The sequence below is a fragment of the Postia placenta genome (genome assembly GCF_002117355.1).
Source record: "Postia placenta MAD-698-R-SB12 unplaced genomic scaffold POSPLAscaffold_23, whole genome shotgun sequence".
Classification (NCBI taxonomy): Eukaryota; Fungi; Basidiomycota; class Agaricomycetes; order Polyporales; family Adustoporiaceae; genus Rhodonia; species Rhodonia placenta.
This window is the reverse complement of record NW_020169854.1, coordinates 116,774-141,794: the sequence shown is the minus strand read 5'-3', so window position 1 is coordinate 141,794 and position 25,021 is coordinate 116,774. Positions and strand designations below refer to the sequence as shown.

General features: G+C 52.8%; 12 protein-coding genes across 12 annotated transcripts; 6 read left to right on the top strand and 6 right to left on the bottom strand.

Moving 5' to 3' along the window:
- Positions 1 to 330: 330 nt before the first annotated feature.
- POSPLADRAFT_1159890 (hypothetical protein) lies at positions 331 to 1,777 on the top strand (the record flags this gene model as incomplete). Its single annotated transcript, XM_024487472.1, has 9 exons — positions 331 to 387; positions 430 to 529; positions 587 to 637; positions 695 to 958; positions 1,086 to 1,156; positions 1,285 to 1,420; positions 1,473 to 1,516; positions 1,647 to 1,667; positions 1,721 to 1,777. The coding sequence occupies 9 exons, from the start codon at positions 331 to 333 to the stop codon at positions 1,775 to 1,777; spliced, it is 801 nt and encodes a 266-aa protein (XP_024333224.1).
- A 788-nt stretch (positions 1,778 to 2,565) lies between these two features.
- POSPLADRAFT_1160025 (hypothetical protein) lies at positions 2,566 to 4,717 on the bottom strand (the record flags this gene model as incomplete). Its single annotated transcript, XM_024487489.1, has 11 exons — positions 2,566 to 2,653; positions 2,718 to 2,981; positions 3,038 to 3,119; positions 3,172 to 3,361; positions 3,415 to 3,546; positions 3,603 to 3,718; positions 3,773 to 3,921; positions 3,984 to 4,172; positions 4,243 to 4,259; positions 4,309 to 4,424; positions 4,480 to 4,717. 11 exons carry the CDS (start codon positions 4,715 to 4,717, stop codon positions 2,566 to 2,568), a joined length of 1,581 nt encoding a protein of 526 aa, XP_024333223.1.
- A 708-nt stretch (positions 4,718 to 5,425) lies between these two features.
- Positions 5,426 to 6,169, top strand: POSPLADRAFT_1062589 (hypothetical protein; the record flags this gene model as incomplete). Its single annotated transcript, XM_024481534.1, has 3 exons — positions 5,426 to 5,720; positions 5,823 to 6,007; positions 6,065 to 6,169. The coding sequence occupies 3 exons, from the start codon at positions 5,426 to 5,428 to the stop codon at positions 6,167 to 6,169; spliced, it is 585 nt and encodes a 194-aa protein (XP_024333222.1).
- A 387-nt stretch (positions 6,170 to 6,556) lies between these two features.
- Positions 6,557 to 7,691, bottom strand: POSPLADRAFT_1062588 (hypothetical protein; the record flags this gene model as incomplete). Its single annotated transcript, XM_024481533.1, has 6 exons — positions 6,557 to 6,644; positions 6,709 to 6,972; positions 7,029 to 7,110; positions 7,164 to 7,353; positions 7,409 to 7,540; positions 7,596 to 7,691. 6 exons carry the CDS (start codon positions 7,689 to 7,691, stop codon positions 6,557 to 6,559), a joined length of 852 nt encoding a protein of 283 aa, XP_024333221.1.
- Positions 7,692 to 7,757: 66 nt separating this feature from the next.
- POSPLADRAFT_1062587 (hypothetical protein) lies at positions 7,758 to 8,730 on the bottom strand (the record flags this gene model as incomplete). The annotated part of the gene is made up of 5 exons (XM_024481532.1): positions 7,758 to 7,914; positions 7,977 to 8,165; positions 8,255 to 8,271; positions 8,322 to 8,437; positions 8,493 to 8,730. The coding sequence occupies 5 exons, from the start codon at positions 8,728 to 8,730 to the stop codon at positions 7,758 to 7,760; spliced, it is 717 nt and encodes a 238-aa protein (XP_024333220.1).
- Positions 8,731 to 10,940: 2,210 nt separating this feature from the next.
- POSPLADRAFT_1037438 (hypothetical protein) lies at positions 10,941 to 11,522 on the bottom strand (the record flags this gene model as incomplete). The annotated part of the gene is made up of 4 exons (XM_024477221.1): positions 10,941 to 10,992; positions 11,043 to 11,161; positions 11,219 to 11,371; positions 11,433 to 11,522. 4 exons carry the CDS (start codon positions 11,520 to 11,522, stop codon positions 10,941 to 10,943), a joined length of 414 nt encoding a protein of 137 aa, XP_024333219.1.
- Positions 11,523 to 11,955: 433 nt separating this feature from the next.
- Positions 11,956 to 15,069, top strand: POSPLADRAFT_1160195 (hypothetical protein; the record flags this gene model as incomplete). Its single annotated transcript, XM_024487516.1, has 8 exons — positions 11,956 to 12,055; positions 12,340 to 12,604; positions 12,649 to 12,783; positions 12,916 to 13,029; positions 13,076 to 13,205; positions 13,662 to 14,366; positions 14,430 to 14,618; positions 14,692 to 15,069. The coding sequence occupies 8 exons, from the start codon at positions 11,956 to 11,958 to the stop codon at positions 15,067 to 15,069; spliced, it is 2,016 nt and encodes a 671-aa protein (XP_024333218.1).
- A 355-nt stretch (positions 15,070 to 15,424) lies between these two features.
- POSPLADRAFT_1160184 (hypothetical protein) lies at positions 15,425 to 16,566 on the bottom strand (the record flags this gene model as incomplete). Its single annotated transcript, XM_024487514.1, has 3 exons — positions 15,425 to 15,837; positions 15,899 to 16,493; positions 16,543 to 16,566. The coding sequence occupies 3 exons, from the start codon at positions 16,564 to 16,566 to the stop codon at positions 15,425 to 15,427; spliced, it is 1,032 nt and encodes a 343-aa protein (XP_024333217.1).
- Positions 16,567 to 17,284: 718 nt separating this feature from the next.
- POSPLADRAFT_1071917 (hypothetical protein) lies at positions 17,285 to 19,672 on the top strand (the record flags this gene model as incomplete). The annotated part of the gene is made up of 8 exons (XM_024482470.1): positions 17,285 to 17,954; positions 18,006 to 18,172; positions 18,226 to 18,280; positions 18,310 to 18,387; positions 18,437 to 18,582; positions 18,648 to 18,859; positions 18,921 to 19,179; positions 19,238 to 19,672. The coding sequence occupies exons 1-8, from the start codon at positions 17,456 to 17,458 to the stop codon at positions 19,670 to 19,672; spliced, it is 1,851 nt and encodes a 616-aa protein (XP_024333216.1). The 5' UTR covers positions 17,285 to 17,455.
- A 128-nt stretch (positions 19,673 to 19,800) lies between these two features.
- POSPLADRAFT_1062582 (hypothetical protein) lies at positions 19,801 to 20,896 on the bottom strand (the record flags this gene model as incomplete). Its single annotated transcript, XM_024481531.1, has 6 exons — positions 19,801 to 19,977; positions 20,032 to 20,217; positions 20,268 to 20,432; positions 20,490 to 20,593; positions 20,645 to 20,801; positions 20,852 to 20,896. The coding sequence occupies 6 exons, from the start codon at positions 20,894 to 20,896 to the stop codon at positions 19,801 to 19,803; spliced, it is 834 nt and encodes a 277-aa protein (XP_024333215.1).
- A 220-nt stretch (positions 20,897 to 21,116) lies between these two features.
- POSPLADRAFT_1160143 (hypothetical protein) lies at positions 21,117 to 22,732 on the top strand (the record flags this gene model as incomplete). Its single annotated transcript, XM_024487508.1, has 6 exons — positions 21,117 to 21,241; positions 21,294 to 21,437; positions 21,490 to 21,820; positions 21,872 to 22,100; positions 22,150 to 22,327; positions 22,378 to 22,732. 6 exons carry the CDS (start codon positions 21,117 to 21,119, stop codon positions 22,730 to 22,732), a joined length of 1,362 nt encoding a protein of 453 aa, XP_024333214.1.
- Positions 22,733 to 23,261: 529 nt separating this feature from the next.
- On the top strand, positions 23,262 to 24,391 carry POSPLADRAFT_1159842 (hypothetical protein; the record flags this gene model as incomplete). Its single annotated transcript, XM_024487465.1, has 5 exons — positions 23,262 to 23,309; positions 23,433 to 23,487; positions 23,647 to 23,879; positions 24,162 to 24,221; positions 24,278 to 24,391. Coding segments are annotated over 5 exons (510 nt in total), but the record flags the coding sequence as incomplete, so codon positions are not given.
- Between the last annotated feature and the right edge of the window lie 630 nt (positions 24,392 to 25,021).

Below are 25,021 nucleotides of genomic sequence, written 5' to 3'. Positions count from 1 at the left end.
AAAGCAAACCGCGACACCTCGAGGTTCGCGTGTTTTATTGACACGAAGCGAACATCGCCACGAATACCCCCAAGTTCAACGTGTAGAGGTTGCATGTTGTCCAGCATCAGCCAGTCTTTCCCGCGGGACGTCGACGTTCGTGAGAACTAGCAGGTATGTCACCTGGGCCATCAGGATCATGATTGACAGTCCAGTAGGGTGCAGCCGCTGGGCTGACGGCTGTAGCCATTGGTCTGATTGCGCAGCTGCAGAAATACGCCCGAACCGCTTCCACAGATGCTCGGAGCTGCGCCCTGTTATCTGTAAGTGCGATACTTTTCATACACCAGCATGACCAGCACCAAAACGTTTGTGGAGACGTATGCTCAAGTATCTCTGGTGCACCGAGTGTGTACTCACCGTAGAACGTCCTTCAGAGTCGTCCCGCAGGTGATCACCCTTGCAAAGCGCGCCATTTTCCATTCTCACACCACCCAAGGTCTTCGGCGCACTCTTGAACTGGGGCCTGCAATGCACGTTAACCACCCAAGTCTGTGAGATCATGTAGAGTCCTATCTGTTGCACTCTCGCTGAAAACGTCTTGAAGATATCTACTATCTGTGCTTCCCGCGGGATTCGTTGCTATGCAAGGCAGCTGGTCAGTGCCTTCCTCGTGCAATCTCTCCAGACATTTTAACGCTCCGTCTCGAATCAGTCTACGCATTGTGTCTATACGAGTGGGTACAGACGGCAGGAATCACCGCAGACGTCCTGGTGTCCTTGACGAAGCAAGCAGACAATCTGCTGACACTGGGGCATCTGGCCCCGAGCTCATACTATACCTGGTTCAGTGTCTGTGCCATGTGCGGTGTCCTGTCCGGAGCTGTGCAGATATTCTACGCGTGGCGGATCTTGAAGCTCTCAGGATCCCGTATATGCTCAGGCCTCATTGTTCTCGTGGGCATCGAGACCATCATGAGTATGTCCCGTTTCGTCTGATGATTTCCTCGCAGATTGCCTTTGTCCAAACTGGATTCGCAATTGTGGCCGCTGTATATCTTAGCATGGTATGGGGTAGATTGACTGCGCGTTGCTGCAGCTGACAGGTCTGCAGACCAACATATCTCCCTGGATGGTCGGCGCAGCTGATAAGCGTGCAGAAAACATTACTATTGCGGTGGGTTCCGGCTGCTGATCGTGAATGTCTGCTCGACGTTTAGACACTACTCTAGCTCTGGCTGGCTGGAAGCGCACTAGCAGACAGCCTCATTGCAGTTTTCATGACGATCTCGGTAAGTCCAACAGGCTTGTGTGACGATGAGCACGCCTGACAACGGCCACGTACTGCAACAGTTGCGCAAGATGAAGAATGGAATCATGGAGACGGAGATTCTGATCAATCGCCTGATCTGCATCGTCGTCGAGACTGGAAGCCTTACCGGTATATCATTTTGTACATAGATGCCTTTAGATTCTGATGCCATTGTTCTCAGCGGTTGTGTCCATCGTCACACTCACGCTGGTCTTGGGTCTCCCAGTGAGTTGACCCTGAATACCTGTCACACAACGCTGACCAGAACTAAGGAGTCCTATTTGGGCGCATGTCCGTGAGTGCCATTATATCCATGCAGTGCCACCCGCGGTCATATCTCACTACTTTCTCATAGGATGCTGTTCTTGTCCAAGCTGTACGCTTTATGCTACCTTGTTTGACGGCCGAACAGACTTGCTGTCGTGACAGATATTCCAACAGCGTGCTATCTCCCTGAACAATCGCGCCTTTGTAAAGCAGGCGTAGAAGACGTCCATCTGGCAACACCACGTATTCGTGATCGAGGCACGGCCAATAGCTCGCAGATTACTTCTGCATTGTTTGCGCCGGTGCCCCAGAGCTCAATGGTGCTGAGCAGCATACACGAGGACCACGGCGATATGGTGCGATTGCCTCGGTCAATTAGCTGAGGTCTGACTTACTTTATTCCAGACGCACAGGTCATATCTAACAAAGGAAATAGCAGCATGAGTATACACACGAAGCTGTCCTTTGACCTGTTTGATGTGTAAGGACTTGCATGTGTCTCGTTTCTTGGACCGTTGAAGCCTGTCACCTTTACGGAACATAACAAACAATCTGATTTATTGGCCTGTCCAAACATGTATAGAGTGAGCGATGATACGTTCTACAGGACGCGCACAAGTTCATCTGGAGTATGCATCACTGCATGCGAGAAGAAACCCGTCAACACTTCACGTATGGGCTAACGATGGAGGACACGACCATGCGCATGCGGTTCCGTAGCCGTACTGGTATTCTTGGTTGACTCTTGTGAAGGTATTTGAGATAGTGATTACCGGCGTCGGGAGGTACCTAACAGTCTTTATATAGTCATATCATGGCGCCGTTGTTCACTTCTGCTTGGTCGACTCCCTTCCGTGGTGGATGAAATACGCTCTCATGACCCAAGATCAGGGCTCGACAATCATTGGTCCAGCACCATATCTGAGCAATTTTACATGTCTTCTATTTATTGCCATGCTGAGATTGGGTCATAAAAGCAGTTGGACACACGTGAATGGCACAGTGTTTCAGAGTATACTGGTCGTGCTGTGGATGAGCGCCGATTTAGCTTTCTCTGACCGTGGCCGAAATATACATTTGACATCTTCAGGGCAGCTAGACACGGCAGCATTCCGTTGTCAGGCATCGGCGCACAGGCTACCGGATAGTATTCACGCACAGAACAGCCTTCGTTGGATATTTGATATCGGGAATGATCTCTTGTCCATGATCGTCGACGATGGGCATTATGTCGCACGTCGCCAGCACGGTCATGACAATTGAGAATATTGTGCCTTCGGCGAAATAGAATCCAGGGCATGCGCGCCGGCCGAATCCAAATGCGATGTCTGTCACTTTCTTCATCTCGATGTCGCTACCGCCATAGCGCTCGGGTTTGAACACGTCCGGCTCGGGGTAGATGTTGGGATCATGCAGCATGTACCTGGAGATGCGTTCACGTTGTGATGTTAACGAGGCGAGGAGGCGGCCTAGACTCACCACACATTCGGTATAATTATCGAGCCTTTGGGTAGGAAGTAACCGTCATAGACGTCGTCTTCATCAAGTGCGTGTGGGGCGCCTGCAAGATACTTAGTTAGTACGGTATCTGAAGAACTGCGCAAAAAACATACCCAGAGGACCAGCGGGAAGCCAGCGGTATACCTCAGCAATCAGGCTTCGGATATACGGTAGCGACGGTCTGTCCGATATTTGCGGGAGCCGTTCGCTCCCCACTACAGCATCGATCTCAGCTTGCGCTTTCTTCTGCACGTCGGGATAATGCAACATGGCCAGAATGAACGATAGAATCGTTGAGATATTCTTAGATGCGCTATGGTGAGACTCAATCCAACACATATAGAGAATAGACTTACCGTATCCAGGCCACCTGATAGAACGGCAAGTGCCACCCACATAAGGGATTCCTCCAGCTGAAGGGTCGCCTTGCCATCCGCGTTTGCTAGGACTGACGCACACAGATTAGGCAAGTGCGCTGTGCCGTTGTTCTGGGGACAAGCAGTGTCATTGATCACCACAGAAAGAGCACGAGGATTCATCAAACCGAGTGTTCCTTGCTCCACTGGTATAGCGTTCTACTGGTTGTATAGAGTAGCTTGCGCCACGCCTTTGCTGTCTTGTGGAACGTTAAACCCGGCATCCATGACGGGAAATACTTGACTAGCATATGGTCAAGCAGTGTCGATGATTCAGAGTAGCCAACCAATGACTTACGCTGAGGAATCATGTCCACTAGCCATGTTCCGGGCATTTCTGCCAGGGTGAAATTCTCCATGACCTTGATTGCCCTCTCAACGAATACGTCTTCTGTGCTCTTGACTGTGTAGCCATACGTCACGAGCATGATAATGCTCGCTATATTCCTGGGCGTTAGACAACAGGGCACGCTTCAGCATTGCCGGGGTTGGATATGAGAGCAACTCACATCTTAATCTGGCCCTCGAGCGGGCTAGAATCATCAATGACCCCGAGAACGAGTCGACGAGCGGCCGCTTCTTGAATGTTGTGGTACTGCCCAATAGTGGAGATGCTGAGGGTCTGCGATATAAGCCGTCGTTGTTGCCGAAACTCATCGCCGTAGGGCAGTATGATGAGCGTCCTGTCGTACCCTGCGCTAGAACATTTGCAACACGCCGCATCAGAGAGAATACACCCTGTCCCACCCTAAGGGAGAATGCACTAACAGGTCTCCCGCCATAATCTGAACAAAGCATGAGCCTGGGTATCATGCGCAATGACACAGCACATACGAGATGCGGTCTCCCGGAATAGATCGACGATCGCCTGTCGAGCAGTTCCCGCGCAACCGTAGCGCTATTGATCACGACTATATGCTGACCGAGAGCGTCGAGGTAAAATATGTCGCCTGTGGATGTATCGCTATATTTCGATACTCTTCACACCAAATGCACGTTACGTACCGTACACACGTGCCCAGCGTGAACATGTGAGCCATGGATGGACTTGCGGCACCTGCAGGGCGTTTCCTATCAGCGGCCAGCGGAATGGCCCTGGCGGCATAGATCGCCGTTTTGAGTATGCAGAGAGTTCGTGAACCAGTAGAGAGACGAGCAGCATCACCACAGCGACAGCCAATGCAGCATAGCTCGTTGAGAAAGGGACACCCGGTTGCCCTGGTGTAGGATGTGGTGCCTGCATCGTTCACTGGATAGCGGACGAGATGGCCAACAGAGAGGTGGGGGATGGCACGCTTTAATGGAAGGGGTGTGGAGAAAGCACGCAACGTCGGAATTGGCACCAGAAGTGAATACGATGTGGCTTCCAAGCGGAATATGGATCCGCGATCTCTCAACCTGGCTATTGGCGTCTTCCGCCGATAGCTTTTAGCAGTCGATGCACGATGTCCATCCAAGTCAGTCCTTTCTTTTTCCCTGTCATCTGCCGTTGCGACCCCGTTGGGCATGTGCGTCTCATCCAAAGGTCTACAGTTGGCAATCCAACCCCATATCGGGAAGAAACGCTGCAGCTACACGCATGGCTCAGCGTTCCTGAACAGATTATCGCGACGAGTGGCGCACCCGTCCTGAGGCATGTGTCCTGAGATTTGAGAGGGTGTAACTCCGAGCGGCATCCCCTCTCTGAGCAAGCCAGAAAACGGGACAGATATGAGACGCCATAGACGGACACTGTATATTCCACAGACCAGATATCACGATAACTCTATCATGAGTCGATGGCAGGGACGAGTTCACACGTCAACTAGTGACTTGTAACTTCGAACTCAAACCCATGGCACACCGAAGTTTGTGGAATGTTGACAAAGTCAAGCAGCTGGAGAACAGTATGCAACATGAGATAGACGGCCACGCATGAGTTACAGGACACACCAGCACTGTCGGAGACGCGATGCGGCGGCGAGCAATAGATGTCGCGTCCACCCCGCCGGCCTCGAACTGCGCGCGGCTGTACACCATCTCTGGTGCCGCGCGCCGCCTCCGGGCGGGGCCCAGGCCGATCGCGCTCCCGACGCGCGAGCAGGCCGTGCGGCTCCGCGGGGGCGGCCGCGGGCTGCGCGCCCGGGGGCAGGCCCATGCTCGCGAGAAAGAGCGTCGCGTTCGCGAGCTCCTCCGCCTTGCGCGCCTTGCCCTAGCCGTGCTCCTCCGCCATGATGTCGACGACGCGCGGGAGGGCGTTATTTTTGGTATAACATAGTAGAGGATAAACGTACACGTGCGGGAAGGTCGCGAACAGGCTGCCGTCCTGTCCCTCTGACTCCCTCACGATGCTACACCCAGGCTGCGAGAGGCTTTCAAGAGCCGCGCGAGCGGCGAGTCGGAGGCGCGCGCGCGCTTGCGACACGACGAGGTGCCGGACCTGGTCAAGGGGCTGCCTGGCTACGCGGGGATCAACCGCAAGGACTACGACTACGTCCTTGAAGAGGCTGGGTTCTCAAAGTCGCCTGCGGTGGACATCGATCAGTTCCTTGAGGTATGTAACTTGCCACTGGTGTGACTCTTTGTGTGTGCGTTGACCGCTCCGGAACAGATTTGTGTGGAGCTGAGGGAAGTCATATTTGCTTCTGTTCCGAGCTGCTCGCCGAAGATCGAGAGGCTGAGAAACCCAGTCAAAAAGAGCGGTGGCGGAGTCTGATGCAGTCGCTGCTGTGAGCGGTTTATAATGGTGGTCAGCGCGTCCCGTAATTCCACCAGGTAGCGTGACTGCGTCTCTCGTCACGAACTGACACTGACCCCAAGGTGTGGTTTACTATGTGTGTCTTTTCAAATAACATTCTGTTGCGGTCATGTCTGAAGACTAGTATCTCTTGTCGAACATCGGTACTTCAAGTTTTATTACATCCAATTGCAAGTAGTGGATATTGAAAGTCGCTGAGAATTTGGATACGTCTAGTATAGTCTTGGTGGCATTCCGACTGCAAAAGCACAATTTACATGTCTTCTATCGATTGCCATGCTGAAGTTGAGACATAAAAACCCATCATCGGCGACATCAATTCGACACATGAAAAACACAATAATTTCAGAGTACACCGGTCATGCTGTCGATGAGCGCCGATTTGGCTTGCTCTGACCGTGGCCGAAATGTACATTTGACATCCTCAGGGCAACTAGACACAACAGTATTCCGTAGTCAGGCATCGGCGCACAGGCCACCGAATATCATCCACTCACAGTACAACATTCGTTGAATATCTGATATCGGGAATAATCTCTTGCCCATGGTCGTTGACGACGGGCACTATGTCGCACGTTGCCAGCACGGTCACGACGATTGAGAATATTGTGCCTTCGGCGAAATAGAATCCAGGGCATGCGCGTCGGCCGAATCCAAATGCGATGTCTGTCACCTTCTTCATCTCGATATCGCTACCGCCATAGCGCTCGGGTTTGAACGCGTCCGGCTCGGGGTAGATCTTAGGATCATGTAGCATGTGCCTGGAGATGTGTTCGCGTTGTGATAATAACGAGGCGAGGAGCCGGCCTGAACTCACCACACATTCGGCATAATTATCGAGCCTTTGGGCAGGAAGGAACCGTCATAGATGTCGTCTTCGTCCAGTGCATGTGGGACACCTGCGAAATGCAAGATCAAAACAAAATTCGAGGGCGTGCGCAAATGCATATACTTAGGGGAGTGGCGGGAAGCCAGCGGTATGACTCAGCAATCACGCTTCGGATATACGGTAGCGACGATTTGTCCGATATTTGCGGGAGCCGTCCGCTCCCCACTACGGCATCAATCTCAGCTTGCGCTTTCTTCTGCACGTCGGGATAATGCAGCATGGCCAGAATGAACGATAGAATCGTTGAGATATTCTTAGATGCGCTATGATGAGACTCTCAATCCAACACATGTAGAGAATAGACTTACCGTATCCAGGCCACCTGATAGAACGGTCAATGCCGCCCACATAAGGGATTCCTCCAGCTGAAGGGTCGCCTTGCCTTCTGCTTGTGCCAGGACTGACGCACACAGATTAGGCAAGTGCGCTGTGCCGTTTTCCTGGAGACAAGCGGCGTCACTATTACTCCAGAAAGAGCGTGAGGATTCGTCTGACCGAATTCTCCTTGCACCACTGGTACACCATTCCATTAGTCGTATGAAGTAGCTTGCGCCACGCTTCTGCTGCCTTGAGGGACGAAAGCCCCGGCATCCACGATGGAAAATATTTGACTAGCGTATGGTTTAGCAGCGTGAAAGGTTTAGAGCAGTCCGAAAATCACTTGCGCTGAGGAATCATATCCGCCAACCATACTCCAGGCCTTGCTGCCAGGGTAAGGTTGTCCATGATCTCGATCGCCCTCCCAAAGAACACGTCTTCCGTGCCCTTGACAGTGTAGCCGTACGTCACGAGCATGATTATGCTCGCTATGTTCCTAGACGTTGCCCAATAGAACATACCTCAGCATTGTTGGAGTCTGGTAGAATAGCATCTCACATTTTAATCTGGCCCTCGAGAGAGCTAGGATCATCGATGACCCCGAGTACGAGTCGGCGAGCTGCTGCTTCCTGAATGTCGTAGTATTGCCCAATAGTGGAGGTGCTGAGGGTCTGCGATATAAGCCGTCGCTGTTGCCGCAATTCATCGCCGTATGGTTGCATGACGATCATCCTGTCATACCCTGCGCTACGTGAACGTTAGCCTTATAAAACATTTGCAGCACGCCGCATGAAAGAAACGCAGCACTGCCCCGCCCTAAGGGAGAATGTACTAACAGGTCTCCCACCATGGTCTAAACGATGCATGAGCATGAACTATCATGCACAATGACACAGCACATACGAGATGCGGTCTCCCGGAATAGATGGACGATCGCCTGTCGAGCAGTTCCCGCGCAACCGTAGCGCTATTGATCACGACTATATGCTGACCGAGAGCGTCGAGGTAAAATATGTCGCCTGTGGATGTATCGTTGTATTTCGATACTCTTCACACCAAATGCATGTTACATACCGTACACACGCGCCCAGCGTGAGAACGTGAGCCATGGATGGATTTGCGGCATCTGAAGGGCGTTTCCTATCAGCGGCCAGCGGAACGGCCCTGGCGGCATAGATCGCCGCTTTGAGTACGCAGAGAGTTCGTGAACCAGTAGAGCAGCGAGCAGCGTCACAGCGGCGACAGTCAATGCAGCATAGCTCGTTGCAAAAGGGACACCCAGTTGCGGTGGTATAGGGTCTGATGCCTGCATCGTTCAAGAGATGGGTGCGGTGACACAAGTGCGGACGCGATGGGCAACAGAGGTGTTGGAGGATGGGACGCTTGAATAGAAGGGGTGTGAAGACGGCACGTAAGAGGGCAAGGGAACAAGAATAAATTGTGCTGAATGGATGTCGTGCATCCACTGCTAAAAGCTATCGTGGAGGACTGTGGGTGCAATCGCGTAGCTATGAAACGTGAATAAAAATAAACATCATACAGCGGGCGGCCAATGCTATGTCACGTCAATGAGCGAAGTTGAGAAACTGCGGAGCCGTATTCGCTTGCGCTCCACATCTTAATCACTCCTGGTGCCAATTTCGACGTGCCGTTGCAACCCCGTTGGGCATGACTGTTTCATCGAAAGGTTATCAGTCAGTTCAACCCGATGTCGGGAAGATGCGCTGCAGCTACACACATGGCTCGGCGCTCCTGAGCAGATTATCGTGACTAGTGGCGCACCCACCCTGAGGCCTGGGTCCGGAGAGGGTGAAACTCCGAACGGCATCCCCTCCCATTCAATGTGGTATTCGTGAGCAAGCCAGCAAACGGGATAGATATGAGACGTCACGGACAGAGATTGAAAACTCCACACAGAGGACCAGAAAACCATATACAACATGAGATAGACGGCCACGGTGAGCGCCAGGACTCACCGGCACTGCCGGAGACACGATGCGGCGGCGAGCGGCAGATGTCGTGGGTGGCATATCCTGACGGCAGCCATTAGCGACGTGCCCGCACGCTTATACTCTGCTGTGGTAAACAGAGGAGATAGCGAAGATTGGATGGGCGCGGGTGCACGCGACGGACCTGGGTAGTCTCCTGTGAGCAGAGTAGATAATTCCTTCAACCTGCGCGGGCTACGGATATCCTTATCTGACGACCTGGGGTCCTGGACGCACTAGCGCGGGCACGGCATAAGATCTGGAGGCTGTGGCGTGAAGTCAATTGATTCCCGCTAGGAAGCTAGCAGTGCCCGGGAACGATTGTATGCGCATGCCCTATTAGCAATTGAGGCTTGAGCTGGGTGACCTATCAAGGATGCTCGAAAGAAAAGACAGAGCAGAGCAGATGAGAGCATATGCTGTGCGCATGTACCATGTCTTGAACGCGTACGAGGTAGGTCACGGTATGTTTGTTGCTTGATGCTAGCATTGCCAAGTGATTACCAGGCAGTGTATAAGGACCCGAAATATGCAGAACCATCGCCATTATAAGTTCAATATATAGCGAAGCGACGCAGATATCAGCATGGGTGTTCGAGCGTACTACAAGGTGCAAAGAACGTGCATGTCGGGTCGAGTATGAGCATCACGTAGTTTGCGAATCTGCTGAGATGCAGGTCTCGTCTCAGAGTAGATGCAGGTCTCGTCTCAGAGTAGATGCAGGTCTCGTCTCAGAGTAGATGCAGGTCTCGTCTCAGAGTAGATGCAGGTCTCGTCTCAGAGTAGATGCAGGTCTCGTCTCAGAGTAGATGCAGGTCTCGTCTCAGAGTAGATGCAGGTCTCGTCCCAGAGTAACGACTGGCAGGAGGAATGTGCTGTCTTTCATCATGGCGCAGTAAATCTCGGACAAGGACCTGAAGCAGAAGCGCCGATTGCTATTATACGCCCATAAGTTGGGCAGTTAAATTTGCCTGTTTTAGGATTGGATGCTAATTTAGAGCCAGCCAGGTTCCAATTCCTGTCACCCACCCCAACGACCATGTCTACGACGCTAGATATTCGCCGCGCAGCTGCCATTCCCGCTAAACATTCAACGTAACGACGCATGGCTGTACACCGTCTAGTTCCTTTCAGCGTGCTTTCCTGGCGCTGTTGGGCCTCGGGATAACGCTTGGCTTAGCATTCTTCACCCTCTCAATCCTGCTTGACCCTGGCCAACGGTCTTCCACTTAGCCACTCACCAAGTTTTCAACCTAGAGGCTATGATGTCATGCACATCAAGCCCTGTGTACTATATTCACCTTGCACTTGGCTATTCTGCGAAACTTACTAGCCGGATGCTGTTTATTCCGGGAACCAATGCATTACCAAGACCGAGGCTACAGTTCATATCAAGGAGAAAACAGTATAACGAGATACTTCTGGTGTTACATGACCAAGGTCCACGGGAGAACGGTCGTACACGCAACATTGAAGAGATAAGAATAAAGACGCCATCAAACAAGGACTCAATGTCGGCATGAGCGAAATGCATTCAGCTCCTCTCGCCACGGAGACGACGAGCCAAGGCCAAATCCTTGGGTTGACTGCAGACAATCATTAGTACGAGACCTCCAACCGCACATTATTAACGTACATCGTAACACGCTTCGCGTGAATGGCAGCAAGGTTAGTATCCTCAAAGAGGGACACGAGATAAGCCTCAGCGGCCTCCTGGAGAGCCATGACGGCGGACGATTGGAAGCGCAAGTCAGTCTAAGAGGAGAGGTCAATCGTCGTCGATAACAAGAGCGGAGAAGAGCCGTCACAAACCTTGAAGTCCTGCGCAATTTCACGGACGAGCCGCTGGAAGGGGAGCTTCCTGATCAGCAGCTCAGTCGACTTCTGGTAACGACGGATCTCTCGAAGAGCGACCGTTCCGGGGCGGAAACGATGGGGCTTCTTGACACCACCGGTAGCGGTAGGCTTCGCAAAGAAGGATGAGCATCTAACGGGATGAGTCATTGTGGCACTTCTGGGCACTCACCGGCGCGGTCTTGCGAGCCTTAGACGCGAGCTGCTTACGGGGAGCCTTTCCTCCGGTAGACTTGCGGGCGGTTTGCTTGGTACGGGCCATTTCAGTGAGTGCGGGGGACTTAGTGTGGCGGGGGAGTAGGGATGAGAAGCTAGATGGGCGCGGGAAGCAAGGCGTTGATAGCCATTCAACAAGTCGCGTCAATGCTTATATACCCCGACGCGTGACGCGTGACACGTGCCACTATAACGCGTCTGCGGCTGTGGCCCGCACGGCGCGTGCCCTCCTCGGCACAAGCACGTTCCGCATTATTAGCCAGTATCACCACTGCAGCTTGATTTTGTAGCTGTTGCTTCGACAATGGATGTGTTTGAAACTGGACGGTCGTCAGCCGCAACGATGATACGCTAGACTCGGAGGTGAACAACCGTGCTGCATTAGGTCTTGCATCTACCTCAGGCCTTGAGCTTCTCAGCTTGTCGATTTGCTACTTCCTTGCCGATATCTCCCTCTCTAAACGATTTGAGCGCACGAGATGCCCTCTAGATTTCTCGCTCGCAATGACATGAATGTAGGGAAATGCAAATCCGTAACACATGGGTTCCCGCTATGTCTCATAGACATCTTCACCGTCGGTGAGTATCTTCATGCTCGCTTGCGCGGTCCCTGAGCCTTTTCCTGGCTTGTTATCCAGCGGCAGTGATTGTCTTTATTTGGTATGTTGTATGGGGCGTACCCCTAACTCTCAAGTTAGTCGGGTGGTGCAAGGCAAGGCGGAACATTCGCGCGCAGCCGTCTGTCTTTCAGCAAGATGTGGAGAGATGCCCTAGCTTGGATGACCAAAAAGAGATCTATGACGGTGACCTACTGGATATCTGGCCTTCTTCCGTCCGGATATCCCACTAACCATGCTCCATAGAGGTTGAAAACAGCCATGATCCTTATATGTCACCGTCTCGTCGGCTGTGTCGATTTCTGCGCGGCGGTCAATCCCCTGCCATACCGAGGCCCATCTACAGTCCAAAGAAAGTGTGCAAGCGTGCGGCTGCAATACTTCAATTAGGTGCAAGCTCGCCGAGTTCCAAGGAAAAGCCTCACTCGTTCGGGCAGAAAGTCCCACCAAGCCCGCTGTCGCTCTCACTTGAATCGATTCAACTTCCTGTCCTGGATGGCTCGCTCATGAGGTCACCTCAGTCTTCACGACATCGCGATACTGTGCCAATCGCAGACACATCGCTCTCTATCATGCATACATCGACTACGCGAAGGTCATCCTCGCATGGGGACAATCCTGGCAGGGAAGCGATCTGCAGCCCGTCCGTGTGGTGATCGAACAAGTTTCGAAGTCGCTGAATTCACCTTCGTGAGCTTGTATTCTGTTATCTCGAAGCGTTCCCACTAATAGTCGCCTTTCAATCCCATCAGACCACTATCGCACCCCTCATATGAAACTCCCTTGATGTTACAGCACTCGTTCTCACACATCTGCATGTAGTCTTATGCTTTCCACACGCACTCCGGACAACCGGCACGGATGTTTCTCTCGAATTGAATGCAAATCTGCGCATTGGATCAGATGCGTCAATGCTACTGTGTCGGAGTGCAGCAAGTAAGTTCTATTGCGTTTATCACAGCCCCGGAGATGCTCCGTTTAGGTGGGACGGGCGCGTATCATACCCTTCCTACCCTTACGCCTCGTTCACATCGTATGACGCGTGGGGCCCTGTCAGACACGAAGTCTCTCCGTGGGTAATCGCAGACCTGGATTGGAAAACCAAGTTTCGGGTGAGTGGCCGCTGTTTTCGGAATGCTATCTTTGCTAACATTTGCAAGAGAACGGGTCCATCGCTGAGGATGTCCTGCATCCACACGTTGAGTGTGTATGTTATGAACCACAACATGTTCTACCAAAATGTGGAAAGTGTGATAAACGATGCTCACACACGTCCCGATCGGCTGCAAGAGCGAAAGCGGATCAGGAAACCCCGATCGAGCTGATGCGATGCATCTCGGGCATGATCAGGAAGAACGGGCACGTGTCAAAACACGCTGCATATGCGTGTTTTCTGTTTATGGCGCTCCAGCCACCGTGTACCCATCCAGAGGTCGATGGGCCATGGGCATTCCCCAGCTATCGCAAGCTAACAGCCACTCCACAGCACGCTGACCCGACCATGTATTTATCAGATAGCACAAGCATGAGTACTAGCGGTATGTCTCGTACAAACACATACCCCTCAGTTTCTCCATTCATCCAGCAACCTTGACGCAGACTCCGGAATGTACCAACCACGCACCCCCTACGGCACTCTTCAGCGGTCAGCACGGCGCCTACCTCGTCCCCCCACAAGCGTCGCGCTCGACGACAATTTTGACGCGATGACCACCGAAGCACCCACAGAATGGAACTTTGGCGTCATCCGGCGAGGACGCGACTACGAGGAGTCGATTAGCGGTTATCAGAACTACGTGAACGAGATGGAGAGGAAGCTGAGCGGTGAGGACCAGCGCGAGCGCGAGGCTGCAGAGAAGAAGGCCGCTGCGGAGGCACTCAAACGGGCGAACCGCAATATCTACGGCAGTGAGCTCGGACGAGGCTCGCAGCGCGGAGGGAGAGCAGCTACGCCTGAAAATGCCAGGAAGGTCAGTGGAAGGCAGGGGAAGATGGAACTAGTCGAATCGAGGGTGGTGGAGGACGGGCCGAACCGGACGATCTCGCTCTGGCGCGAGCGCGTTGCAGAGAGCAGCAGCGACGGCAACCCCCTCGAGGACGATATGCTAAGCGGTGCGAATCCTCACACACACCGCAGAGTGTCGTCCGAGAATGTGCAGACGAAGAGAATCATCAGTGATGGGCTGGGCGGGGTTAGCAGTGTGTCAAGGGGGGACTCTCGAAGGGGATTGGAAATGCAAAAGACCGGTATATCATCGTACGAACGCAGCGAGGTGAGGTGTTGTCTTTGTTGCACTCGTCTGAGTGCTGAGACTAACTATGCCGCTGGCGGCTAGTACATGGTAGCATATCACCAGCCAACGAAGGGTGGCTACCCCATACCAATGTACGAAAACACGCTCCCCATGCTGGCGTCTGGCATGGGCTATGCGCCCATGAGCCCGAAGAGCTCACAAATAGGAAGTCGGGCAACGCTCCCTGGTCGCCGACGTGCGTCTGGCAGGCTTTCCCTGGATCGGACTGAGGTATGCCTCGACGCGGGTATGTTTTCGTGGGCATCCAAACTGACATCGAGTCTGTACCTCATTCCACTATTAGTTCATGATGTCTTACCCGCAAACACCTCCCCGCAGCGGGGGAAGCGAAGAGAGCTTGACCAGTCCAAAGCCGCTGCAGCGGCAGATGTCACCGGCCAATACAAGATTATCCATCCCCATCGACATGGGGGACGTCCCCAACGGACAGAAGACAGGGTTCACCTCGCCTGCAGAACTAATTCTTTCTTCCTGCGAGCCTTCTCTCGTCCACCTCCTGCCCATCTTGACCGAGCTCGGCATTCAAAGGATGGAACATCTTCGAGCCATCGCGAAGCTCAGCGAAGAGACGCGAAATCGGGAGGTCAAGGAGCAGGCACTAAAAAGGGGTATGACCGTTGTTGAATGGGCAATACTTCTCGACAAGTTGCACACCCTGTAGCTATTCATGACGACGTAACGACTTGACGATCTCAAGCGACTTGCTGATGTATATGTAATTGTAAATTGGTTTCTAGCCGCTCCGAATGTATGCAGATGTAATATAGAGAACACTCACATGCCGTGCAACTGTCATTTGGCTACTCGCAGCGATGATCTATTGCTCCAGGGACAAAGGGACTAGCTCTGCTGAGCGATATGGGTGTAGTGTATGCAGGGTACTGTACATTGGTTTATGACATCTTTATAACACTCGGCAGGAGTAACGTCCTCCAACGGGCAAACCGTTATGCAGATCAAGGAAATGCTTGAATGAAAAGAGCAAAAGTGGGCATATGGTAGTAATCACAATATACTCAGTCGATATCGACGGGAGCTTGAGAAAGCAAGTCGTCCGTCCGCGGATCCTCTTGAGGACGAGCTTGCGGCGGACGCATGCCGGCCACACTCGCACGCCCCATGCGCAGAGCGCGCATCACGTCTTCCAGCATTGAGTCGTGCAGGTCCATCGCTGTTCGACTAGACGGTGTTTCTACGCCCAGCATTGCCATTATGTGTTCCATACGACCCTGGCGAATAGACGGGAGGAACCCAGGGAATGTTGCAGCGTCTGTCGTGGGAGCTGACGGTGTTGAAGGGGGTTGGCGCCCCGAAGAGACATCCCCCGAATGCCTGATAGCGTCAGCGTTATGCTGATTTGGCACAGCTAAGGGGGGGTGGAACATGTCTTCCCGCTCGTCATCAGCTGGGCAATCATCAACCTCGCGGTCTACAGCAGGGGTGCATGAGCACACAACCGTTGCACCACTCGCGCCGGACCAGATACTCACCAACAGGAACTGCCTTCACTATGGGAATACCCTTGGCCTCTCTCTCGCGAGCCAGCTCCGCCTGTTCTATCCAAGTTGCAAAACTGCTGACCCGCGGAGGCTCCCATAGCTTCCGCGTGTCGAACTGTTCGTCGATCAATTGCGATGAGGCGGTCACTGTCCGCAGTGTGAGGGAGTCCGGATCAATGTCGAACCGACACGAGGGACACGTCGTCTTGCGCGCCAGCCAGGGTGCAAGGCAATTACTATGGAACAGATGCCGGCCAAGACAAGGGAATGCGAGTATGGTACACGGTGGCGGGTGGAATGGAAGTGCTTCGAACAGGACACTGGTAAGAACAGCGTCTGAGAGCTTTGCAGGCTCTAGCGGATCCGCGGCGACATCGTCTACGAACTCATCGCGACAGATGGCGCAACCCTCGTTGTCGTCGTCCAGTCCACCGCGGAGTTTCTCGTACCGCTTGACAAGGTCGTGAGACACTTCCTCCAGGCCTTCAAGCAAGGTCTCCGCACGTAGGGGATCGTTGTCAACGGCTGGTCGCAAACGGCCGAGAATCTCGAGCATCTCCGCTATATGGGTACCGCCTGCGAGCATCTGGGAGACCAATGTCAAATGAGAGGAAGCCTCACGGAAGTCGACTTACCTCCTGTGCCTCCTGCATGGCCATTGTCTCCTCGTAAACATCATCTTGCCATTCATCGTAATCGTCGCTATCATCCACCTCACTGTCCTCCTCCTCGTCATCGTCGTAGGCCTCGTCGCTGTCGAGCGGCTCAGGTACTGCAATATTAGCGGGAGCATTGGATGCAGCGGCTGTGACATTCTCGCGACTCTCCTCAGCATGCTCGTCTTCCGGCTCGTCCAAGTCTGACGCGGCAGGGTTGTAGTCAGAGTCAGATGAGTCCGACACAGTCTGAAGGGACGGCATGCTATCGTCACTATGATGGCTATCAACGTCTTCAGGTTCGCCCAATTCAGACTCGGAATCCGAGGCCAGAGGGGGCAGATCATCGTCTTCATCGTCATTGAGTACAGGGTCTATGGCAACAGACTGGACATTGCGCGAGATAGACTGAACAATGGGTTCACAAGCAGCAGAGTCGACAGTAGCTCTCGCATCGTTTAGACGCGGCTGGGTGCCAACGTCTTGTCCGACGTTCTGGAGAGGTACGCCACCCGACAAGGCGGTCGGGCTACCTATGGCGTTGGGATAGAGATCCATGATGAGAACTTCAGAAAGCCCGGCAACTAAATGCACGCGGCCCTTGCAGAGAATACCCCAGGTCGACCAGGATAATCAGCCTCGAGAAGCAGAACAGACGAGGCAGTGGTCGCTGGTCAAGGAAGCGAGCTATGGGTGGGGAAGCGCGTGGAGTAATACGGGGTTACGGGTAATGATAGCCTTTTCAGATTATTGAAGATTACTTAGTCCAGGCAATGCTACTATGCTATCAGGTGTAAAATAACCGCGCCTCATAGTTTCGACCGTGGCTCTGGTTCAACTTCGACATCTCGTTCTCGATAGCGTCCTCGTCTCAAATTTCTACCCCCTCAGCATGATTGCTACTAACCTTGAGCACCCGTTAACCGCCCAGAAGACGGCTGTGTACCTACAGAAGGCGTGTTTACAACACCAGTATATTCGCTCACGCGATACTTCCTGCATAGTCGAGCGGCCCGAACGACTACGCGCGGTCAATATCGGCCTCGCGGCTGCCGTCTCTCGTTTGGAAGAATGTACTCCTGTCTCAAACGCCCGTAGTGCAGCACAACAAACCGGCGAACCAGCGAGCGCAGACGACTTGGCCGCTGCTCTTGGACAACTCAATATTGCATCTTCGTCGCGTCCTAAAGACCCTCAAGACCCTATTGAGTTCGTGCACAGTAGCGCGAAAGTGGACTTGCTGCACAACGCGGCGGTGAAGTTCATCCATGGAGATATCGAAGGCGACGTGTATCTTGAGAATCTCAAGCGATGGTCACAAGAGAGCCATGAGAAGGTGTCAAAGGGTGAAAGCGAGATTCCCGCAACGCTTGCACAGGGAGACCTGTACTGTATGTATACTTGTTACACTTTTTGACGCGTTTGCCGATACCCTGTACCAGTATGTCCTGAATCAATAGACGCAATTCAAGGCGCATTGGGTACTGTGTGTGAAGCTGTTGATGCCGTGGTAGCTTCCACGCGGCGTGCAGCGGCACCAGATCCCGACAAAGCGAATACGCCGCGCGCGTTTGTCGCAGTACGACCTCCAGGACATCACTGTGGAGAGGTAAGGCGTGTCTGCCATGTTAAATCCCAGAGCCACCATAAACGCCTCGACAGGATACCCCATCTGGATTCTGTTTCGTCAATAATGTTGGTGTTGCAGCAGCCCACGGTGAGATACACTACCAACCTTTTGCCCAGGGAAGCTGAACAAGCTCCTAGCCCACCTACAGCACGGAATTAATCGTGTCGTCGTCTTCGACATAGACCTGCATCATGGTAAGCACGAAGTCTATACCGAAAGAATTTATGCTGAACAAGGCTGCAGGAAACGGCACACAGTCGATTGCATGGCAAATCAATGAGGAAACGTACAGGAAAACCATCGAGGAAATGCATGGTGCGCCTGCGGGCAAGCCTGGTCTGCGAATGTTTTATGGCAGCATCCATGACGTGCTCTCCTATCCATGCGAGGTGCGTCAAACGGCCCCGCTGAATTTGAGGCCACATTGTCTAAATCTGGAACTATTGTTTGTCAGGACGGCAAGCCTGAGTTAGTACAAGCAGCCTCAGTTTCGATCCATGGTCCGCACGGCCAACACATCGAGAACATACACCTCCAACCCTATGAGTCTGAACAGCAATTTTGGGATGAATTGTACGATGGATTATATGTGAAATTACGCGAGAGGGCAAGTGCGTTTCTGGAAGGTACTGGGGGTGCAGGAGACGACGTCTTGGTCTTCATCAGGTTAGTGCAGGCATCGATTCATGCTTTTGTATATCGACAGTAACACTTGCATCACCAACAGCTGCGGTTTCGACGCGAGTGAGCATGAGTATCCGTCAATGTCGCGACATGGGCGACATGTACCGACCTCATTTTACAAGCGCTTCGCCCAAGACACGATCAAGTTCGCTGAAAGATTCTCTGGCGGGCGACTGATCAGTGTCCTGGAGGGTGGGTACAGCGACAGGGCGCTGACAAGCGGAGCGATGGCCCACTTGATTGGCCTCGTCGACCCTGTCGGTGTAGATGAAAGCTGGTGGAGTCTCAACAATCTGACTGAGGTGAGCCACTCGTGCAGTCCTCGAGATGACTACATGCCAACAACTCGTCTCTCCCCAGCTGGAAAAAGCGACGAAGAAGAGACGGGGAGGTAGAGTATCTCAGCCGAGCGCCCCGGCGCCCTGGATCGGTCGTACATTGGAGGTCTTTGCATCTATCGACTCGTCCCACACGGTCGCACCAACTACGTCTTCGCGCGCATCCGTTCCGCTATCATCTCGCACACTCCGTGAGCGGAAGAACCCACCTGTTAAGAGCGCAGATTCCGATCCGGAGGTGTCGCCGCACAAGAGTGGCACGGACAAAAGGACGAATTTTGCGAAAGATCGGAAGAAGAACGGTCCTGGGAAGGCATCATCGCCCGAGTCCACTACCCTGGTTGAAAGCTCCGACGGAAGCTCGTTCTCGTCTCTTTCAGATATCCCTGAAGAGGGAGTGCAGCCGAAGAAGCTGCCTCGCGTCATATTGCGTCTCGGGTCTGCGCCCAAGGCATGAATCTGCTGGCGGAGTGGATAATGCTGTTAGTGAGAAGCTGTATCATGCAGATGTACATTAAGTTGCCGATACCCATGTACGGTAGATACCTTGGTATATCTCTAGGCTGCAGTAATGATTCTAATTTTCTATGCTCTCATGAGCGAGTGGACTGCCCATTCGTAGACACCGAGGAACACAGCGCCTCCGGCTGAGATCCATAGCGTGCGCGGGACGACACCCGCGAATAATGCTCGCATACCTTCTGTGGCGTAGATCTGTTGAAGTCGAGCAGGTATCGATGGCATGCTCTGCTTCGAAGGATCCTACGCGCGCATGAAACTAAGTCTTGTCTCGCCACTAGCAGAAGGTCTACGCACTCTCATATCAAGCATAACGCGAGTCTTCAGGACATCCAGCGGGGTAGTCAGCGCCGCTGCGACACCCCCAGAGAAACTACCACAAACTGCGGCCTCGTACGCGTGCAAGGTTCTGTTCCCCAGAGCTTTGGACAGCTTAGACTTGAGCAGCTCATACAGCGGGAATTGCAGAGATGTGAATGGGATCTGTTTTTTCGCGTCATCTTACATGAAACGCCCGAGGGGACGTAACACACCTCTCTCATGATGGTCGTACCGAACCCTCTGTAGAATCCGCGAATCCCTTCATCGGCCAGCACGCGTTTGGCGCCAGCCAGAGATGATCTTGTCAGGTCGCCGTACGTGGAGGTCTGCATGCGCGTCTTGATGACCTCTGTAGGGACACGAATCAAGCATGCTGCCTAGCAGAGTTCTGCATAGGTCAGATGGCGACGAGGTCAGAGCGATGACGTTCGTACAACTTCGCCTACAGACGCAGAGACCATGTGCGTGACGGGTGCAAAATCGGACGAAAAGGGTAAGGTACGCTTCAGCGTGTCATACGTACAGAAGAATACAGCGGCTATGAATCCTCATTAAGATTACAGCAAGATGGCGGCAGGCTGATGCATACCTCCAGGTGCGCTCCCGACAACAACGCTGCCAACACCCTTGTAGATGCCGCTGAATCCTCCTGCACGCACGAAGCCCTGGGAGGATTGCAGGCGAGTCTTGATCGTGTCAATGGGATAAAAGAGCAAGTCTACGGATGTGCCCGCAAGTCCACCTGCCTGTCGGTCTGTTCACACGCGACCGTTGTATGGAGGATGGGCACGCGCACCACAAGCGACTGATAAAATGTGGGACTTGTTTGCGAGGACGACATGGTGTCTGAGGATCCCAGAACCTGGAAGCACGCCCGCGTTTGTAAATTGAGCTCGTAGAGTAGTACTAGTGACAAATGGGAGTGAGTGAGTCCCGAGTAAGGCCGCCCATACTTTCTAGGACTGATCGACGCGCGCCTATGGCGAGTCAATCTCCGAGATTTAGCTTTCATTTCGAGTTGTCTCCCATTCATCACGATCCTGGACCAACACAATATTACGATGGACGACAGCTTAGAAAAACCAACAGCAGCGTCACAACCCACGGATCCGGAGGAGCACACTGAAGACGAACAATCCTCAGGTGAGGAGGATCAAGGACCTGACTGGACGAAAATACCGTATGTGTTTGGCGTATCTAAGCTCGTTCATGTGTTGACCATGCCATAGCGCTCTCAGCGTCGCACGTCCTGTTATCCCAAAGAGAGGAGAAAAAGAGTTTGAGCCCATCGCGGCAGGTGGCTCTGGTCTACAGCGTCATGTCTTGGACCGCGCTCGGAGTGCTATGCTTGATGCCTTGGCGGCGCCTCGGACCATCTCTAAGTGCGCTCTACTTCACGGTCATATAAAAGTTTCTTTTTAATATATTCTTCAGCAAGTCTATCAGCTATGCTGTCTGGCATCCCGAGATCGCGCGTGGTCATGTCACACTAAATCGGGGAATCCATTTCGCAACCATGGGGCACTCAGTCGCGCGCGCACCGTCCATTCAAGATGGAGCAACGAAGATCCAAAAGAGACTCGAATTGCTTCCAGAAGAAGCACTCTACCTGGTAGAGCGAGGCGCGATGCTTTGTTGGAAAGCGTCCGAACTGGCTTTATCCGAGACTCCTGGACTAGAGGACGTTGAAGGTGTCCCCATGACCGTTCAGCAGGCGTTTGCTGAGATGGTAGGCACAGAAGACTTGACCTTGGAAAAATATCAGGTACGTTGTAGCCCCTCAGCTCAACCACTCCTTACTCATGCATAATGTTAGGTCTTCGCCTACTTGAAACGACTCGGATACGTAGTAACGCGTACCAAACCACCATCCCCTGATTATCCAACACCTCCGCCCTACAGTCTCCGCCCACCATCAATCCTCACGAGATTACACTCTGCTCTTCATTCCACCATGCGCAGAATATTGCAGGCCTTCTACCCGAGGATCGACTGGTGGAATCCGTTACGACTTGGTCGCTGGCTGCACCACAACCTAGACTCCAGTATGTTTGCCCATCTCTCGTTATCCACACCATAACTCATCTATCTTAGGATCCGTTTTTCGATCGCTGCGATTCCTCCCAGCCGGTCACCACATCCCACTGCGTGTGCAAACATCACCTAAATGCGCGCCCTCGCAGTACGAAATCTTTTACAATTTGTATAAACCGTCGACGCCTTTTAAAAAGACCGCACCGCCCGCCCCAGACTTTTCTGTGGTGGTCGTCAAGTGAGTCCCCACAGCTCATCTACTTCTCCTCGCTGACCTGTTCTTCCCAGCGCGCGAACAACGCCCATGCCTTCATTGACAGATCTAGCAGCGCTCTTCGATGTGCTTCCCGAGCTCCCCCCTCCGGTCCCCCGCAAACGCGTGTCGTTCGCACAACAAAAGGCGATGGCGATGGCCGCTGAATCCCCTGTGGCTCCAGCACCTGATGTAGAGCAGCCTCTGCTTCAGAGGCTGTTCCCTTGGGCATTCGCGTCACCTGCCAAATCGACACCGCCTCGGAATCCCAATCCATTCCTTGCGTTGAAATCGGGGAAGAAGATGGTCGTCATCGCCGCCGTCGACGCAGGCACGATCAGTTTCTTCAGGTTTGGCCAAGGTGTGTTCACCGAATGGCCGATGGCATAGGGTGAATGCTGCAGACCTTCACTACGTTCCATGTTATCCGTCGATCTTGCTGCGAAACTATTCTATCGGATTCGCAATCCATCTCATGTGCGAATGAGAGTCAATCATGCTCGTGTTCCAGGCTAGTTCGGGATGTCGACAACTTTACCCTTGTCGCCTATCTTCTTGCGCGACGCCCGTCGAGACCTTTTCAAAGGCAGGTGAAGATCTTTGGACGAATCCGCCTGACGTGAGAGCACAAAAATCCGTAATGCGTCTCTAGCATTCGAGCGCCACACAACCACAGCCCTGTGGGAGTCGAACGCAGTTAATCAACACGATGAAGTTCGAGGTTTGTCTGTGTCTTAAGTGGGCGCTCAAGTGATCATGTCAACCTGCGCGTCCAAGCCTGATAAATGACAGGTCTGACAGATCGACTCCTGAAACAAACTCTGCAATGCTTCCGCAAGGTATACTTGGATTTAAGTTTGGCAACCTTGGGACTGCGTTATAAAATGTTCTGACACAAGAAGCATTCCTCCCAGAGACCATCTCATCTTTTAAGCAGTTCCATTCAAATGAGTGCCGACCCAGAGATGTGAGTATCACTTACCGAAAGCTGAAGCGTCTTGTTGAAATTGATTGTCGTTACAGCACTGGACCCATTGTCAGACCTGTTTCCTGATTATAGTCGTGGGCAGGTCGCTCAACAACCTTTCAGATTGTTGGCGTATTCCTCAACTGGGGCCTTCACGGAGCCCTATGTGTCCAGATGTGTATGATGTATTCGCTTACGCCCCAGGTTCTTGCTCAACGTGATGGCAGATTTCTATCACATCTCCGGTCATAAGGACACGACTTGGGTTCGATGCTACGGTAATTGATCACTTATTCAACCAGACCCCTGCACTGAAAGCATTCTTCAACGATTCCAGTGTACATACTTTTTTGCGCGGAATGGGTTTTCACAATCCTTCTCTCCATGGCAGTCTTCGCATTACTCCTGGATAATGCTGTCTCCCCAACATATTATGAAGTCTCGTCAACAATCTTCTATTTTGTAATTCCGGTTCTATCTGCTTTGATCGCTGCGATGGTGCAGGTGTTCTACGCATGGCGAATGTGGCTCTTGTCAAACAGGAAGCTGCTTATCCTCGCAGGCGTCGTTGTTCTTGTATTGTCCCATTCGATTCTTGTTTGCCAACGACTCGAGACTTACCTTTTCACATAGCTCGCTCTCGGTCAATTAGTCTGTGGATGCATCGGCAGCATCGGCATCACAGGTGCTTCACCCGTGAGAATATCAACAGTGTCTGCAATTATACCTCGATGACATTGCACACCATAGTTTGATGCTCAAAATGTAGTGCTGCTGAACGGATCAATCGGTCCGATCGCCGTAAGTAGTTCATCATCGTGTTTTCTTCCACCGTGGGCTGAATATTGGCAGGGCTGGCTGGGAGGAAGCGCTCTAGTCGACATCATCATCGCCGTCGCGATGTATATCCTGGTGCGCCGGCAGCCCCTCTTGCGCACTGAACTATCAGGCTGATAGGCGCCTCTAAGCTGCGCAAGTTGCGGCGTGGTGAGCAAGAGTCAGATATCCTTCTCAACCGCTTGGTTAAACATGTTGTGGGCAGTGGAATGGTCACAGGTAATCATCTCCCCGTCACAGAGTGAATGATTACTGATTCAGTCGGCAGCTGGGGTTGCATTACTAGCGTTAGCACTCTATATTTATGACGTGTTCAGTGTTCAAGCGGAGCTCGCTGACTGCCCGTAAGTCTCACAACCCGTATAGCGTGACCTGTATGCACTGAGGCTTCTTTCACGAAGAATCCTCGTCCTGCCCAAACTGTGAGTCGCGCCAATTCCACAAGTGCGTCTATCTGAGCCATACTATCTAGATATGCGAACACCGTCCTCATCAGCCTCAATAACCGCGACCTTGTGCATCGGGGGAGCGATGGCGAGGAACATCACATATTCTACAAGGACCTGTCCGAGGAACACGGCTTACTGAGCAGTCTGCGCAAGGTGCTGTCGCCATCAATTAACAATCGCGTATCGCTATCAGTGGACCCCTTCGAGCCGAACAACCTGCAGGGAACCGTACTGACCCCTGCCAGCTCCCAAGAGTCGTTCTCAGAGACGGTTGGTGCAGATGTTTTAAGTTAATTCCATTCGCTGCTGACATACTACCTGTACAGAAATCACGGAAAGGGGAGAATCGCATGGAGATAGACTTATGCGCATGAATATCGAGTATTGTTCACACTCGTTCGATCGTCGCTGCAGATCCGTCCTCCT